A 17900-nucleotide genomic window follows, 5' to 3' on the forward strand; every position below is an offset into this window, starting at 1 on the left:
TGGAAAGGGAAAAATGGTGGTACCTGGCCATTAGAAATGGCAAGTAGGAAAATATATGCTGACTGTGAACGTTGAATAGTTTTGATATTAAGGAACTGGTTACGTTGGCAATCGGAGTGTGGCTGCTTAACAGGGAATTTATTCTTCTAGTTGATCATACCAGAGTGGTTCTACACGACGGTGATCCGAATGAGCCTGTTTCAGATTATATCAATGCTAATATTATTATGGTAAGTGTATAACTGCCCATGTGAATCTTCGTCACTGGCACAAAGCACACTTACTCTTTTGCCCTCGCCTAAAACTAAATTGTGCTTGTCTTAAAAGTCACACCTGTCATAGCTCACTGGTGCTTGTCTTCATCTCTAGCCTGAATTTGAAACGAAGTGCAACAATTCAAAGCCAAAAAAAAGTTACATTGCTACACAAGGCTGCCTACAGAACACGGTGAATGACTTCTGGAGAATGGTGTTCCAGGAAAATTCTCGAGTTATCGTTATGACGACAAAGGAAGTCGAAAGAGGAAAGGTAAAATGGACCCTCTAGTGGGCCCTGGTAGAAGCCATTTTGTTTGACTACAAGTAAAGAACAAACACACTTCAGGTGTGTTGACTTGGGATCCCAAAGGAGTGCCCTTTCCTCCCATTAGCAGAAGTGGAAATCAAAGGGTACACTTATCCCATAGAATCAGGCTTTCCTTTAAAAACTGAATTTCCTTACTGCAAAACGATTTAACGGGAGCTGATGCAATCAGACAAGCATTCTGTGCATTTTGAGGGGTGAATCTACCGTGTCTGTACCTATATACTGCTGTTCGTATTAGTCCAGAGGTTTTGGTTGTACAGCTTCAGTGGATTTTATTTATGCAAGCAGGTTGTGGATTTTTTTTTTCTCCTAATGGTGGGAAAATGATGTTGGAGTGCATCAGTGGTCAAGTGCAAACCACCAAAGCAGTGAGTGAAACTTGCTACCACATTTTCCCCAAGGTCTCAGTAGCATTTCATTGGACTGGACAAATGTAACGGTCTCTCTTTTTCCTCCTTTTACCCTTTTGCACACTTGGTATGAGTAAAAGCCTTTGCACACAGTGCTTAACTTTCTAGATTACAACTGCTTCTGGTGGATGAGAATCCCTAAAGCAGGAATGACTTAGCACTTTTATTTCTAAAGTCATGTTCCTCTGCCCATAAAGACAGCCTAATGCCATATTCAGCATGAGCACAGCTGCTTGCTGAGCCTTTTGTGAGCTGCTTGGGCAATACAACATTACTTTAGCAAGAAGGAACTTTCTCAGTAATGTATTCCAAAAAGCTCATCTCATTTATTGACATGCAGGGAGATCTCATGTTATCTTCCCTTCCGCCTCCTCCCTCTGCAGTCTGAGGCTGTTACTTTGCTTCTGCATCCCAGCTTTGCAGGATGTTTTGGGTGAATGGGAAGGAAACAGAAAAATGAAAAATAGCTAAAAAATCTTTGTTAGAATAGCGACAATCTTATCCCACTTCTGGGCCAGCCTATTTAATTCTTGAAATGTGTTGCCTCTGCCTTTTTGCAGACGTTTTTGCTGACAGTCTGCTGCTTCTCGGTTTCTCTGCCTATCCTACATTTTGTCTTCCACCTTTTGTCAACATGATGTTTTATGTTTTGACTCTTGCGTATCACATCATTGAATGAAATGAAAATATTCCGCCCAATGTGGTGACTGCATTAAAGAAATCTTGAGTGAGAGGAGGCCTAATGTTCCACATCCTTTCCTTGAGCAATGTTCACACACAGTGTTGAAGATGAATGCTTACAGCTTTTGTTGGAGATAACAGCAAGTTCCTGAAGGATAGGGGGAGGTGGGGCTTTATCATGCATCCTCTATTCTGCATTAACTTCCCAGATGTACTTGCTTACCCTTGTGCTGCTAGAGGCTGCCGCAGCCCCAGCTGGGGCTATCCCACATAGGTTTCGCTCCCTGTTCCATCGGTCAGTGGTTTTGCTGCCCATTTCACTGGCTTCCTGGCATTTCTCTACTGATTGTTAGTCTGCAGGCTGCACTAATGACACAGCTGTCTGAACTGATTCTGTAATTAGACTATTAAAGCAGTGCATCATGTGCTGAGTGTTTGTGAGCTTCCTCCAACCTTTTCTGTCCTTAGAGTTGCTAATAACTGTCCTAGTTTGATATGAAAGCTTTTATATTCTTGGCCAAGGTGCATTCAGCTCTACAGGAAGCAGAGGGAAGCATCCATCCCAGAGATGAAGGAAGAGACTCTGAAATCATCTTGGTTCTATCTAGGGCTCATAAGGCTTCAAAACATGCTGTAGGAGAAGCAAAAAGAAACAAATCTTTACATATTAAAATAACGTAGTCCAGGAGAGCTGCTATAGAGCTTATGGATATGCATCTCCTTTCCCAGGCCGATGCCTGCTTAATATTACATGTTCAGATTATTTATACCAACAGCTGCTCCTCATTTGGAGTCTTGTATTAGAACTGCAAATGGTTATGTCAGTATAAATGCAAGACACGGTTCTTGGTGCAGCTTGTGTTTTTGGGGAAGAAATAACAACAAAAAGCGATTTTATTCCAAAGGATGCTGGTGAATGCATTCAAAAATGTCCCTCAGTCATACATCATCTTGTGTTGGCAGAGGGAAAAGTTTCTTGCTGACATGTTTTCTATCGGCTGCTGAGTTTTGCCAGTGAAATGTTGGAGGCTAAACACGTATTTATGGGAAAGCAGCCCTCCACAGTAATCACTGGATAAGTCTACATTTGGTATGGCTAGATGAACTGTCTAACTCTCTGTTACAAATAGTTCATCCTGACAGCATGTGGACTTGGCTTGCAGTCATGGGTTCACAAAAATCATTTTTTTCCTAGCCATTACCTAACACTATTTCTAGGTGTTACTATTACTGCTTGGTTCTGGAGAGCTTGTTCCTTGTAATATGGAATACATTCTGACTGACTTGCAAATAACACTTGATTTCAAATGTCCACCGTTCCTTGGAAGATTAAAAACTACAGTGACATTAGTTTGTGCACCATGGGGAACAATACCCTTGCAAGCTTGGTGGACTAGAGGCCTTGTGAAACCTTCAACGCTCTGATTCTAAAGGAGATGGAGGGAAAATGTTCTTCCAAGGTTTTTTTACACTAAAAATGACCCATTCCACTGACTGATGCCTGTAGCTTTAAATATTAAATTTTGGCCATAGAACTGCATGTGGAGGTAATGCATTCCATTGTATTTAAAACTGCTGCTCGTGCAGGTGTCATATTCTTGTTCCAAAAAAAAAAAAATGATAGTAACAACTACTGAAGAGAAGCTGATGTTAACTGCAGTAGGAAAGCTGCCAAAAGAAAATGGCATTTTCAGATTTGCTAGCCAGGCTTTTCTCTGTCTTCTTCCCATGTTCAAGATAAAAAATGCACTGCTTGAATGGACATCAATTTAGTCTTAGTCTATCGTGTGTTAACCATTGGTAACCTACTTGTGTGTAGACTGTGTTTAAATGTTCACAAACCATTAAAAAACAAAACACAACAAACCAGGTTCCTGAAGGCTGATATGAACTACTTCTGTTTTATCTTCCAGAGTAAGTGCGTCAAGTACTGGCCTGACGAATACTCGTTAAAGGAATATGGTGTTATGCGTGTTAGGAACGTTAAGGAAAGTGCAGCTCATGACTACACACTAAGAGAACTTAAACTCTCTAAGGTTGGGCAGGTAAGTACATCAGTAGACATTTGTGTTCAGAGGGTGCCTAAGAACCATTAACATTTTAATGTAGGTTGCAAAAGGAGGCTAAAACTTTCAATTGGCTCCAAGCAGAGAGGGAAGCAGCAGTGTGATAAACAAATCTAGGTAGCATTCACGTAGATGTGCTGCTGTTCTGTGTCCTGGTTCTCCCCCCTTATCATTCACTGCTCCTCTATAGCCAGGTATAATTATTTTTCAGGGTTTAAATTATGTTTATTTAATATACCCCAAAGCATCCCGGTATCTTGTATTAAGAAAACATATTGCGGTCCTTACCCTGAAGAGCTTATGCTTGGCAGGATTGAGTACAAGAAAACATAAAATGGTAATGGGAAGGTGATAGCAAGGCACTTTTCTTGCTGAGAGGTGTGTAGACATCATATTTGGATCCTAGAACATGTGCCTATGAAAATGACTTCTTGAAGGGGCAGCATCAGAAATGAGCCTGAAAAGGAGGTATTTGAAGGATGGGAAATGAGATCAGATAGACCAGTGGTTCTTAACCTTTTTTGTACCAGGACCCATTTATAAGTATTAATGGCCAGTCCCACCCCTGGCCCCAGCCCCCCAGTGTGTGGGACAGGACGTGGGTGTGTGGCGTGTGGGGGGGGACCCTAAGGAGACCTTCGCAGGCTGGAACTCTGCCAGCCTGCAAGGGAAAAGCCATGGATTCTCCTTCAAAGGAGAATCCGTTTTTAAAGTTTGTTTGCAACCCTTGCATATATTCTTGTGCCCTGTGGGTTGAGAAATGCTGAGATAAAATGCTCTATCTGTAGCAAGAAGGGTGGAGGCAGCTCTGGGAGAAGGGAAGCAGCAGGGTGCTTAGGCTGAAGTCATCATGAAAACAGGGTAGTGGCAGGATATGCCGGGGAAGAGAAAAGAACCCCGATTTCAGTATTATGAAAGCAGTTGGGTTGTTGGATTAGGGCCTTGGTCTGGTAAGTAGACAAGGACAGAGCCTTGCAGCACCTTAAAGGTGAGGACAAGGAGCTGCTGGAAATGGATGCCCTAGAGAATCAAGGAGCCATAGAGGACTTTTTCGAGGCAGAGGCCCCAGTAAGGCTGGCAGAAGGTCAGGAAGATTACCTTGGTGGCAGTATGTTGCCTGGAAGGGGAAGGAAGCAGCATGGGATTTGGATAGCTAAGGGGAATGTTTTCGTAATCAAGCCAACGGGTACCTGTCTTAATCTTTGAATCCCCAGAAAACTGTGAGGCTTTGCTTGTCTCTTCCCCTTTTCTCAAACTCAGTCTGCCTCATTCTGAGCAAATATACGCTTTCAGCTGGATTTCTTTGGAAAGATTTCATTCCTTCACACACAACTCGTCTTTCAGGGGAACACAGAGAGAACAGTCTGGCAGTATCACTTTAGAACTTGGCCTGATCATGGCGTTCCCAGCGATCCGGGCGGCGTTCTGGACTTCTTGGAGGAGGTTCACCACAAGCAGGAAAACATCTCGGATGCAGGACCTGTGGTGGTGCACTGCAGGTATGGTAACACAATGTAACTCGTAGCTTTGTTATGGTTCTACTTGGTGAGCTCTTCACCAAGTGGTTAGAAAGCATTCAAATTCTGAAAAAGCAAGCGGAGTTTTTTTTCCTGGGTCTTTGGCTCTTCTGGTGAATACCCAAAGTTTGATAGATGAGTAATCTTGTATGAGTCCTCTGGAATTTGGGAGGTGCCACACTAGTTGCCTTTCTCCCAGGGCAAATATTAGTATCAGTATCACAGGATGGTGCTGGGGTGGGGAGGGTAGAGAAAAAAATGATACAGCATCAGAAATGAACTTAGGAGGCAGGTTCTTTTGAGAGTGGTACACGGTTCTGTTTACATCTGTTTCTGATGTTGCACCATAGGAATCCAGTTTTTCTGTGGGTCTCTAATTATTCTCTTCCCAAAGGTGAGACACTCTCCCTTCCCCTGAAGACTAATAATTTCTGTTTGGAAGTATAGGGCCAGGTGTGATTGTGCTTCTCTCTAATCTAAGTATATTACCAACCCCTAAATGATGAACTGTGCTATTGTCTCATATGATTCATGTGCTGTCTTTTAATTTTAACTCTGGCCTTCCTGGGCTCAAATGTATGTGTTTGAATGCAGTCCAGAAGTCTAGAGCATCTTTGTATTAGTTGCTTGCTTATGTGGGCTACTTTGATTTTATTGCCTGTTCGGAAAGGTGAAACATAATGGCTTTCTTATTTTTCTGCAGTGCGGGGATTGGGCGAACAGGAACTTTCATTGTGATTGATATTCTTATTGACATAATCAGAGAGAAAGGTAGGTCCCAGTTCTGTTGTTGCTTTGGAGAATTTATGAAGAACCAATTTTGTGGTCTGGATGAAGGAGAGATTTGGCGGTGATAAGTCTAACGTCTATGAAATCTAAGTTTCAGTAACCTTTCAGTGTGTGTGTGTTGAGGGGGGGGAGGGCATGTGCACTTGTTGGAAACTGCCTTCTCTGAAACAACTTCAGTAAGTCACCAACTTCAGTAAGTCTAGTAGCCAAAACCATGGTAAGTGACTATCTAGCTGAGGACTGGACTGTGTATGGCTTACTATGGATTTATATAGCTCGGTGATTCTCAACCATGGTGCCACAGCACACTGAGATGCCTTGAGATCCTTTCAGGAGTGCCACAGGGTGCTATCCAATGTTAGGTCTGTCAGGTCTACAGCCATGATTCAGAAGTAAATCCAGAGATTTCAAACAGGAATCCACAGTGTTAAAAACATTCTCACCTGTTGTGGTCTTTTTGAGTTCTTTGCAATGCCAGAATTGCCCTCTCAATTTTCCTATAGTAGAGAAACAAGTGGAAACAAAGAGCTGGAATTTTTCAAGAGATGTATTGGGTCTAAAAAGGTTGAGAATCACTATATCACAGTCCAACATGGGCCGTTTTCCCCCCTTCAGAACAGTTTGGCTTGCTGCTCTTATAGTAATGTCTGTCTATGAACAAACAGTCAAGCACTCGGTTGCCCATGCCTGATGACTTCTTACAGTAGCAGCCAAATGCACTGGGTGTTATAGAAGCCTGTGAAAAAACAGTCCATGTCCCAAAGCTTTTTCAGATGAAAAGAGAATATTGCAGTTTTAACGCTGTGGTGGTGTCTCCTAGGAGTGGACTGCGATATTGATGTTCCGAAGACCATTCAGATGGTGAGATCTCAGCGGTCAGGAATGGTTCAGACAGAAGCACAGTACCGATTTATTTACATGGCAGTACAGCACTACATTGAAACGCTTCAGCGCAGAATTGAAGAGGAGCAGGTGGGTTGGTCATAAACCTAGAATTGGCTGAAGGCAGCACTTTGTTAATTAGGAACCATCTGCTGTCACAGGAACAAAAGGAATTGCCTCGGTTTTATGCCTGCTTGAGGTACAACTAGTGTGATCAAGTATATCACGAAGGGCCTTAACTTTATTAATTTTACTTTGGAAAGCTGTGCTTTATGTTTCAAGTAACCACCCTTCAGACTTGCTTGAATCTGTTTGAAGGAACTGGAAAATTGGAAAGATGCCTCATGTTAGGTTACTCTTCCCACATTAGATGGACAATCTGGAAGGTTCTTGCATTACTGTTGCTATTTCCACATATTTTCTTGGAACATACAGCAGTGTCTGGCGCTGCTTTTTGTGCATCCAGAACTGCCATTCACCACAACACTTGGGTTTGGTTTTGTGCGAAGAATGAAAGCTTAAGTCGCTTTGAATTCATAAAGAGGTCACGCTTATGCTTCCCTGTGTATTGAACAGATTAAAAAAGTTATTTAGGTGTCTATTTACTTATAGGTTTAAGTACAGTAATTAAATTCAAACATTAGCAGCTGTAACACCCATTTCAAGGGTGTGTTAAAATTCAAGTGTGTTAAAAGATAATCATGTTGGGCTTAATTAAGTCTTTGCAATAATATAAGAACTGGTTCAAGTGTTACATAATCTCCAACAGAGAGCATTTAGAGCAGAGTCCCTTGAGCAAAAGGGCAGAGTGAGAGTGTTGTGATGAGTGCTGGCTAGTAAAGGACTGAAACGGAAAGGTGCTCCCTACTTTGAAAGGTCTAGCAGCACTGGTACCATTTTACACATCTCATTTATTGATATCTCTATTCTCAGTGGAGAACAGACTGTCTAGATACTCTTTTTCCTTCTTGGCTGTTTTATCTCTTTTTTACTCTGGATCTGTGGGAGCCAATCTTTTTGGCACATGTGCCACACATTAGCCCTGCATCCTCCCTGACGGTCACTTCAAATCCCTTCCCCCGCCTGATCTGCTGCTCTGCTTTCTGCTCTGTCTGTCTCTGTGCTGCGTGTCCCCTCCCTGGCATGCACGCAGCTGCCTGTGCCATTTGTGGCACACGTGATGGAGCTTGGCCACCCCTGCTTTAGATGATGGCTCTCCTGGGTTCTTATCCTTTCCTGGAATGGCAGGGTCTCTTCTGTGCCACAGCTGTATGATGATATAGCAAAGTTACCGATCTGTCTCAGACTCCCAACCATTCACAACCTCTTCATAACATGTGTAATCATCACCAGCTTTAATTAAACAGCCCTGTGGCATTTCCATTTAGACATTTATCTTGTATGGCAATGCCTTTAATCTCACTAAAACTAGAAAATGCACGAGTTCCATGCAGACCTCACATTTCCATGTCTTGTTTATACAGTCTTTTCCTTGCAGCATTTCATTTAAAGAAAAAAAATGTTTCTCTGTCATTGTGCGGGGCAGATGATGTTCAAATACTATAATATTGATACTATCAAACAGATCAGCCTCTCTGTCCCATAATGGCCAGACTTAATCTAGAGGTGTAATCACCCTGTACAATTTTTACTAAAATGAAAATGGGAATCAAACTGGATTCTAAACTTATCTTTACTTTAGCACCAGTGGGATCCTCATTCACAGCTAGGCCACTTGGTAGGTGGGACTATACACATTCAAACTAGGCACCCCTCAAGGGTAAGGACCCTTGAGGGGTGCCTAGTTCAGCCCTCTGCGCAGATACAGGATCTCCTGTTCCTAAGTCATCCTAGGCTGATGCTGATCCAGCTTCTGCTGAAGACCTCCAGAGAAGGGGACTGCATAGCTTGCTCCATTGTCTTGCTGCACTCACAGTTAGGAAGCCCTTCTGATATTTAACCTAAATCTACTCTGCTGCAGCTAAAACCCATTGCTTCATGTTTTGCTCTTTGCTTTGGATTAAAACAACCCTTGTGCATCACTTGCAGGAAGTGAATGTGATCCTGAATTACTTATATAATTACATGACAGTGTTCCAGACTTATGTTTGGGATACAAATGGGGAGCAAACATGGCTTGAGGGAGCAGTAGAATAAAGGGCACAGCTTGAGATTCTTCTGGCCCGGCTCCATTCTAGAAATATTTTTTGCTACCCTGCAGCATTGAGAACCTCCCAAGTCTTGATATAATTAAGGATTGTGTTTTTTAAATATTGCCTGTCTCTTCCGGATGTATGAAAGCTGCAGAGTGAACTTGTTTAGATATTACTTCCAATAAATTTGTGCATCTCTCTTTTAAATGTTGAAGTAACTCAAGAGTAATTATTTCTAATTAAGACTAATGGAAATGTGGGGGGAATAATTGCACTAAATAGTAGGAATAATTGCAATGAATTAAGGAAGTCAGAGAAAGAAAAGATTTAGGTTTTAATTTTCCTAGTTTGTTTCTTAACTAATTTTGGTCTAATCATGTAGTAGAGCTGACTTCTGATTCTGTTTTGCTGTTACTTATGGTATAATATATGCCTGCTGCTTGAATTGGCATTGGTTATGTACTTAAAATCAAAATCCAGTTATAAGATTCAGCATAGAATTAACCTTTGCTAGATATACCCATTTGAGAAGTTTGTATCACATTCCAAAAAAGGGGATGGTGTCTGAATCCTTATTTCCTCTGTGTCTATGTTAGCTCTAACATTTCAAAATAATTGATTTTGACTGGCTGTCAAGCCCACTGTGACTTGTCAAGAGCAAGAGGGAGATGGCAGGGGGAAGAGATCTGTAAATAACATCAGTTTCTTAGCTCAGCCTTCAGCAGACAGCGGTGTATAGGAACACTCTTCAAATGCAGTTTAAAACTGTCTTAATGGGATTTGGCTATCTTATTTTTCTAGGAAGCTTTGAAAATCTCATCAGTTTGATTAAGTTAATGTTCTCAACTTCATTAGACGCAAGACACCCTTTAGAAAATGCCCGCTCTTAGCTTTTACACAATTTTTGACTTCTGAAACATAACAGAGGATTTCTTTTGCAACATAGAACTAAAAAGGTCACAACAGGTCAGAATGGTTTTGACACTGGTTTTCCATTTGATATCTCTGGGTTTATCTTGTGAATCATGTGTAGGCAGTTTTTTTACATCTAACTCCTAATAATGCATGACACCCTGCAGCACTGTTAAAAGGATCTTGCAGCACCCTGCGTGAGAATTAGGTTGCCATCTGTTGCCGATTTGAGCATTCGAAGGGCAATAACCTTCAAAACTTTGGAGTGGGGCTTTGATGCATGCTTGTTCTCTTTGAGATTTTGGCTGCAGTGGATGCTTCATTTTAATGTTGATCGTAAAGGGGAAAGGTTATCTCTTCTCCAGCTTGGGCTGGTCATGACTGCAGAGCTGTTGGCATCCTGAGATGAAGGTGGTATCGTTGACTGCAGCACTCAACGTAGGGTGCAGAATGCAAAGAAGAGGTTATTTCCCATTGAACCTCCTGGGCCAAGCTTTGCATGTTATTAGAACTCTTGCAAAGGGCCTTGCAGTTTGTTTTATTGTATGACAAAGCTGAAAGCAAAGGTTGTGGGGAAGCTCTTGGCTGACATGGTCAACTGGAGAGTGAAGGGTGCGTCCTTTTGCCAAATATGAATGAAGAAAATGCATTCGCCTCTGCTTACAAAGTTCATTTGTCTAGCTTGACATAGGGCATAAGAAAAATTCTGTCAAGGTTTTTATAGATTTCAGGTGGCTAATAGTCAAATTTAATATCTAACTATGACTGCAGGTTACTATTACTGAAAGAAGGTCTCGTTCCTTAATGCGAGAAGCATGGAAAATGTCCCTTGAGAAGGGAAAACAATAGATCTGGTTATTTTTTGCTTATGTTTAATGATAATTTCTTGAGCTTTAACTATTGTTTTCCAACACATAGGCTTCTATTTTTATTGTCAGCTTATAATCCTTTTTAACACTTGTGTTCACTTCTTTCAGAAGAGCAAGAGAAAAGGGCATGAGTACACAAACATTAAATATTCTTTATCGGACCAGACAAGTGGGGATCAGAGTCCTCTTCCACCATGTACTCCAACCCCGACCTGTCCAGAGTAAGTAGCAAGCTCTGTCCATGGCATGGGAGTTTAGGTAGATCCTATAGAAAGAGCCTTGCTCTCAGCCCCCCTTCCCTTGTAAGAGTTTCCTTATAATTGTAGCACAGAGACAAATATCCCTAATAAACTGTTGCTTTCCTGTTCTGATTGTTTCTTTTCTGCTTTTTCCTGCACATTTTTGTTTCAATCCTTTGCTGGGTCTTTTTTTTTATTTGGTATAGACATATGGGAAGATTAGCTTGTGCTCAGAAGCATCCCTGACAAACTGCTTTTTCACATCTGTTCATGCAACACATTGTACTGGGCTTTCAACATCTATTCAACCAGAGCAACTCTAGTAACTGTGCTTTGGGATTCCTTAACAGTTGTTGAGTTAGGAAATGAAGAATTCTTTATCCCACTCAAACTATCTGCCTTGCATATTTCTAGTGTGTGAATGTAGAGGAATGGTAGGTAGAATGAATGCAGTTACCTAGATTAAAATTTAGCCACTATATGCAATAATTGTGTAGTGGAGGGAGGGTGGGAGAATTGTTAGGGCTTATGAGCACAAATTGCAAACCCCTCTGGTTCTGAGAAGGACCTTCAGAGAGGTGGAGACAAATCATTTAACAGTGAAACTGTTTCCTTTTAAGTTCTTCAGTGACCAGAACTGCTGCCAGACTGCAGTGCTGCATTATGGTAGTCTTGCCTTTACATGGGGCCACGTTTTATACTGACTTACTTTGTGCAACTTGGCATTAAAGTGGGCACATGACTATACAGGTAAAACTTCAGTGTTTTGCAAGAGATGTGACCTGGCACACAATTGGTTCCACTGACCTGCGCAATTCCTGTGTGTCCTGTACTCAAGGCCATACTTTTTAGGCAAATTAATAGCCAGGTATTGACTTGGCCTGTAATACTTTATTTCTATCAAATATTTGACTTTTATGCTTTTCTGTCTCACTACATTTCTTTCTCTAGAATGAGAGAAGATAGTGCTAGAGTATATGAAAATGTGGGGTTGATGCAACAGCAGAAAAGCTTCAGATGAGAAGCTGTACAGAAAGTTCCATGCAACGGAAGGTAGGTGCATTAGAAATGGAAGACATACATTAACCTGGCTCTGCTTTATTTGGGTATGGCATGTTTTCTGCAGTCAGAATCATGCTACACATATCTAAGAATCTCCGTGTTGGGTGGGCAGTTCAATGTTCGGCATTGTTTCTACACCAAAGATATTTATTAGCTGAGGAAGGTAATGTTTTGGACTCAACTGAGTCCAGTTCTATTACTAGTGCAGCTGCAGCTGTGATGGTATCTGCTCTGTGTACAAAACTAGAAAACTGCTAGGGCTTTTCGCTGCCTTGAGCTTTTAAAAAAATGATTTCTCTTTTTTAATCCTTTCAGTGTCTAAGTAGTAGTATGTGCAGCTTTTGGATTGAAAAGATTGTGACCAAGAAAAGCAATTTTAAAACACATGTATGGTCAGAAGTGACTCTTAGTCGCAACTTTCAGGGCATGGACAAATATACTTTTTAGCTGCTTTAAGAGAAGCAGGAGGTCTTACTGAAAATGGGCATTGGCTGATAGGCTGTAACTTAATGTCAGTATGATCCTGTAGCAATGCAAGTTAGCTAGATTGCCTTAACTTGGACTTCAAATACAACAGAGTTAAAGTTGGAAAATTTGCTGGCTACAGAATGATGCAGACATGACTCGCATCTTAGCAGCTTATATTGGTATCCTTTTGAAATGGATACAATGGTTATGTCCTTTGCCAGCATATATGTGCTCCCAGTTGGCTCAGTCTTGCAACCATTGATACCAGTAGGAAGATCACTGACTTATGGAAGCTAATCGGAACCTGTATGGTTTAATCCTGCAAGCTTTCATGTGCAGTAATCTCATTGCCTTTACTGGGAAGATGTGTTACTGAGGGTGCTGTACATATCTGAATCCTCTCACCTCGCCCATCTGACCAAATGTGTTAAATAACTCTCATTCCTGAACCGATCTAATTATAGGGTGCAATGTGAAGGCTGCCTTGCCCCTGACCAGACACTTACTGTAGGCAAGAATCCAACTTTTCAAATTTTGGGAAGCATCTGTAACACCATTCATTTGATACATTGCTTGAAATTATTTTGGAATTGCAGTTCAACTCTGTTTATTTTGGAAGCTCATAAGAAAATATCCAGGGCGCTCTAACGCTATTCAAAATTGGAGCCTCTTTCTAGAAAATATTTTCCCCTTACAAACTGCTTAAATGACAACTTTTTAAGCATACAGGGTTAGTGCATGAACACGATGGAAAACATCTGGGCAACTCTGCGGTGTGCAGACACTGATTATGACAACCATACGCTGCTGGCCCCTCTCCCTAGCCCGCAATGTGCTGACACCGTGCCCAATGTCTGAGGTTTTTATATGAATTTTATTTGATTTAAAATATGCTGACTATTAGATTTCTGGTATTGCTTAAATTTGTCTAAACTACCTTAGAATGCCCCTCTAAAAAGATTAAACATAATCTATTTTGATTGTTCCATGTTCAAGCTACCTGAAATGCCACAGAGCTGTTTTGTTAGGGATAGAAAAATCCAGCATTCCCATGTAAAGTTCTTCATTCCTAGTTTTGCATGTATGTTTCTAAAGGTCTCTTTTTTCCTCCCTTCCCAGAAACAAATATGGCTTTTTTTTTAAAAAAAAAAAGGTCAAGAAAGAGATGGAAGAAGCTTCACATGAAGAGTGAACTCTGAAGGCTTGGTACCTTTTTATTTATGTTTTTAACCCTTAAGCAAAACTTAAGACCATTTTAAGATCATTATATTCTTTCTTGCCAATACCTGATTTACAAAATTGCTCATTTTTTTTTTTTTAAATAAAAAGGAAAGCCTCTCTGTAATGTAGGAGGATATTTTGTAGAATCAATTTTTGAGGCCAGCAAGCTATTAGACTGGCATTCACTTTTTTAATAGCATTTTTTTTTTTGTTTCAAAATTTGGTTATTAGCATTTTCTGTTTATCTGAGCAGTTGTGGGATTTTTTTTTTGGGTGGGGAGCAATGACTTGAGCAAGTCCATTACATTAATATAAAATAGTAAAGGGAACAATACTTGATTGTTTTGAAGACAGTGGATCACCCACATTAATAGAAACAGCTACATGATAAAATTAGTCCTGATACATTTCAAACTTGGTCTGAGTTTCAGTGGTGAGCAGTAACTCTTTGATATGAAGGTGCTTTGTGTGATAACTGTTGGCTTTGATTACTTCTCAGCTGACTTGCTGGACGGGCTATTTTTGAGTAATGACAAAAAGTAGCCTTTGCATCACAGTAAAATAAAGATGACCTTTACCGAAGACACCAATATACTGTTGTTCTTGAGACACAGTGGCCTACCAGGTATAAGGCTGTCTATGTTAATTTGTCAGCATTCATCTGTTTAAGCAAGAGATCAAGCCTGTGGAGTTGAGACTTTTTTAGCAAGCTGCACAATGACACCTTGACAGTGTGTTAAAACGGTGAAACTGGTGATAACCCACTGTGCAGCCTGTTACTACAGGATAAGGCAACCCTCCCCCTTTTAAAAAAAATATGGCGGTAGGGCTTCTGGTTTTCAGGAAGGCCTTGCACTAACATATGTGGTTAATCTAGAGCTTCTTGAGGAAAGAAGTGTGTGGAAGTTAGCTATTCCCTTAGTTGAAACGGGCAGCGCAGGCAACAATGCCAAGAAGCTTGTGGTCTACATCATCAGGCCGGAGTTTCACTAACCTACCTAAAGTGCCTTTCAAAGCCACCTCCAATTTGTTGCCCCCATTAAATTAAAGACATTGAGTATATCTCAAAACACTTTGATTGTTGTTAGTGAAACAAAAGAGTCTTGGAGAGGTTCCTGCAGGGAGAGATGTTAGGCTGTCATAGTTACCAAGATTTCTTAAGTTCCAATAGAAAGGGCTTGTAAATGCTTCTTGTAAAAGAAGCTTTCCCTGTCCCATGCTCTGGACCTGGCACTGAAGCCTTTAGCAACTGTGTGCACACATTAATGGCAGGATCAGGCCCTGGGAGTAGGTTCTCCTGGTGTCTTAGCAATAGCTGTCCCCTCGTTATTTGGGGGTGTCATGTGATTTTTAGCTCTGCCATAAGCTGGTATGGAGGAACCAGTCCCATTTTCACCTAGTGTGTGGTGAAATGGGTAGATAGTGGTACAACAGCTGTGTTACGGTGCAGTGAAGTGCAGAAAGGATTCAGGGCTGATGAAGTAATGTTGTTGGACCTATTAATGAAATGATGCTAAAGCCTAGAATGTAATTAGTGCAGCGTTGTCAAAGGTGTCAGGTCTATGGTGAAGTGGGAGATTGTATTACCTTTCCCTCTGAGTGCTTTGCAAAAATCAAATACTTAACATTTTTTGTTTGAACTGAATGAAGGTGCATCTTAATAGTATTAAGCTGAACTTTCTGTTGTTTTGCCTCTTGTACTGTGTCTTTTGATCTTGAAACTCTGGTCACCAGCATACAATAATACGTGTCTTAATGTTACAGTCCAGCCATAACATTTAAAATTCCCATGGCTTGATGAAAGAGTAGTCAGTTTTTTCTCTCTTGTAGTCATTTGTTCATAAATGGGATATTTGTTTTAAGTTTATTTATTTTTTTGGCAATAGTTAATGGGTTAAGGTGAAAGTGTTGTGTGATGATGTTGAGTAGAACAGTTTAATGAAGCTTTGTCTGTTTAACATTTGCGTGGCATTACACGGTGCTACACCTCAAGACACAGACAGGTATTCAGTTTAGAGGAGAATAGTGTGCATGTTCAGATGTAGAGCTACTTTGCACCAGAAAGAAGTTCAGAGGAATGTACTGTACTTGGATTGAAAAGAGTATCTGGTCCGCAAGGCATCATTTATATGATGGGTCTTAAGATTGGCTTGGGTAGGTTACAACCAGGATGGCAATGTACTGAGCAGGAAGCTGTCCATATAAGACATAGGTTCAGCTGCTTAGCACTTGCCATTTGAAGAATTTGATCTTGAAACTGAGGAAGTCTCATCTCTTCTAGACGCGTGTGTTTAATCTTGAGGAGCACATGATGGAGGAATGTCGCCTTAACGGTAGAAAGGCCTCCAAAAGACTTGGTGAGCAGAAGAGCTCATTTTCTTCACTGGAGTGTTAGGCCCTGCTGAAAACCAAAGGGGGAAACTTCGCGAGTTAAAACCTTGCTGCCTTTTAAACCTAGTCAACAGAGGGGTCATTTTTAGTGTGTCTTTCTGAATTATTTTAAACTTTGGTTGAGTTTGATTCCAAATAAAGCAAGGGTGACACACATCCTTTGGTACAGGGGGTGGGAAGCAGATATGTGGTTTAGTTTTTGTGTATGGTCTTTTTAGCGGGGTTTTGAAAAACTAACTGAACGTCACTCGACAAGCTGTTGCTGTACCAGTGGAATGGGAAAGGGATGCAGTTCTGAAGTGTTCGGTTGTAAAAGACTGTATACCACAAGGGAAATTTTAAACCAGCTCCAAGGCACAATATTTTAAGCCAGCATGAATCTGCTGCAGACTTCATTTACTAAATAGCATACACTTTGATTTCAGGTAACAATTATTAGGCCTCATTGATTCTTCTGTTAATCTTGACCAAACTTTTTTTTCCCCCTCTCCTGAGGTATGTGTTCAAAAAAATATAATTAACTTCATTAGCTATATCTTAGTTATAAACCCGTTTCCCTTTCATTGTAGGGCTGGGGGAAATCAAACAGTTGGTACTAGGACATTTTTTCGTAACATCATTATTACAGGTTAATTTTTTCCATTTTAAATAGTGAACCATAATTATTAATTTTAAGCCTGTTTATTTATGACACTATTGTGATTGATTGTTTTATTACCGTACTAAAGGCTAATGAAAAAGGATCCTTAGGCGGACTAGACCTTACTTTTTGTTTTCCTGCAATGTATGAAGTATTGTACCAGAGTATTAAATGAAATGTAATATTTTATTGCAAATCTCTATCCTTTAAAAGGAATACGTTTAGGATGTCATCAATTTGATGTGAATCATGTAAATGTTGATAATGCGCTGTTTATTCTACATTTAGTGTTTCAAAGGACTCACTCACTGCCTTTTTGCCCACGTACATTCTGTAGACCATCTACAATTGTCAAAATGTGACATTAAAATAGTAGATCATGTATAGAAATGTTGGTGGTTTGTTCATTGTTTTTTTTTCTGCTGGTATTTATGGGTGTTAAGTCAGCTGCTTTGCTAGCTGCGCTGTGATTTTTATTGCTGAAAAGCTATATTATTGGAGTAAAAGCATATTTGTAAACATCAGAACTAAAAAAAAAAAATTAGGAATAAAAATCATTTTCTTAAGATGGCTTTTTGTCAGTTCCTCCTACTTTTTTCTTCAGTGATTACATAACAAAAATATATACTCTGGATCAGGAAGTGCTTCTGGTTGCAGTTCAGTTCATTCACCCCAAATGATGTAGCCCTGCCTTGAATATATGCTTAATTGAGACTTACCCGCTGTGTTCACTGCTCATCAGCAATTACATAGCACCGTAGCAAACCCCTCTTGGTCTGCCTCCAACATCCCGGCCAATTAAGTCCCTGAGGCCTCTGTTGTACACTGCTGGGCTCCTGAAGTTGGCTCTGATTTTTTTTTCCCTTCCCACCACTTCCAGATACTTGACTTACGTGGATCTGTGTAAATTTGTTGCTTTGGGAGCTTGAAATAATGCAGCAACAATCCAGAAAGATATGATGGGCAGTGGCTTTCTCTTGAGCTGAATGTTGAAAGTATTACTGAATGCTCCCCA

General features: G+C 40.6%; 1 protein-coding gene across 1 annotated transcript in view; it reads left to right on the forward strand.

Moving 5' to 3' along the window:
- The window catches only part of PTPN11 (protein tyrosine phosphatase non-receptor type 11), a 39525-nt gene extending 22074 nt beyond the window's left edge, over positions 1 to 17451 (forward strand). The window contains exons 8-16 of the mRNA XM_006259779.3: positions 151 to 230; positions 370 to 528; positions 3590 to 3721; positions 5087 to 5241; positions 5963 to 6030; positions 6869 to 7020; positions 10973 to 11085; positions 12055 to 12156; positions 13753 to 17451. Of these exons, the coding sequence (XP_006259841.1) occupies positions 151 to 230; positions 370 to 528; positions 3590 to 3721; positions 5087 to 5241; positions 5963 to 6030; positions 6869 to 7020; positions 10973 to 11085; positions 12055 to 12124 (929 nt within the window). The 3' untranslated portion in view covers positions 12125 to 12156; positions 13753 to 17451. The remainder of the gene's footprint in view (positions 1 to 150; positions 231 to 369; positions 529 to 3589; positions 3722 to 5086; positions 5242 to 5962; positions 6031 to 6868; positions 7021 to 10972; positions 11086 to 12054; positions 12157 to 13752) is intronic.
- Positions 17452 to 17900: the final 449 nt, after the last annotated feature.

Source organism: Alligator mississippiensis, chromosome 10 (genome assembly GCF_030867095.1).
Source record: "Alligator mississippiensis isolate rAllMis1 chromosome 10, rAllMis1, whole genome shotgun sequence".
NCBI classification, from domain to species: Eukaryota; Metazoa; Chordata; order Crocodylia; family Alligatoridae; genus Alligator; species Alligator mississippiensis.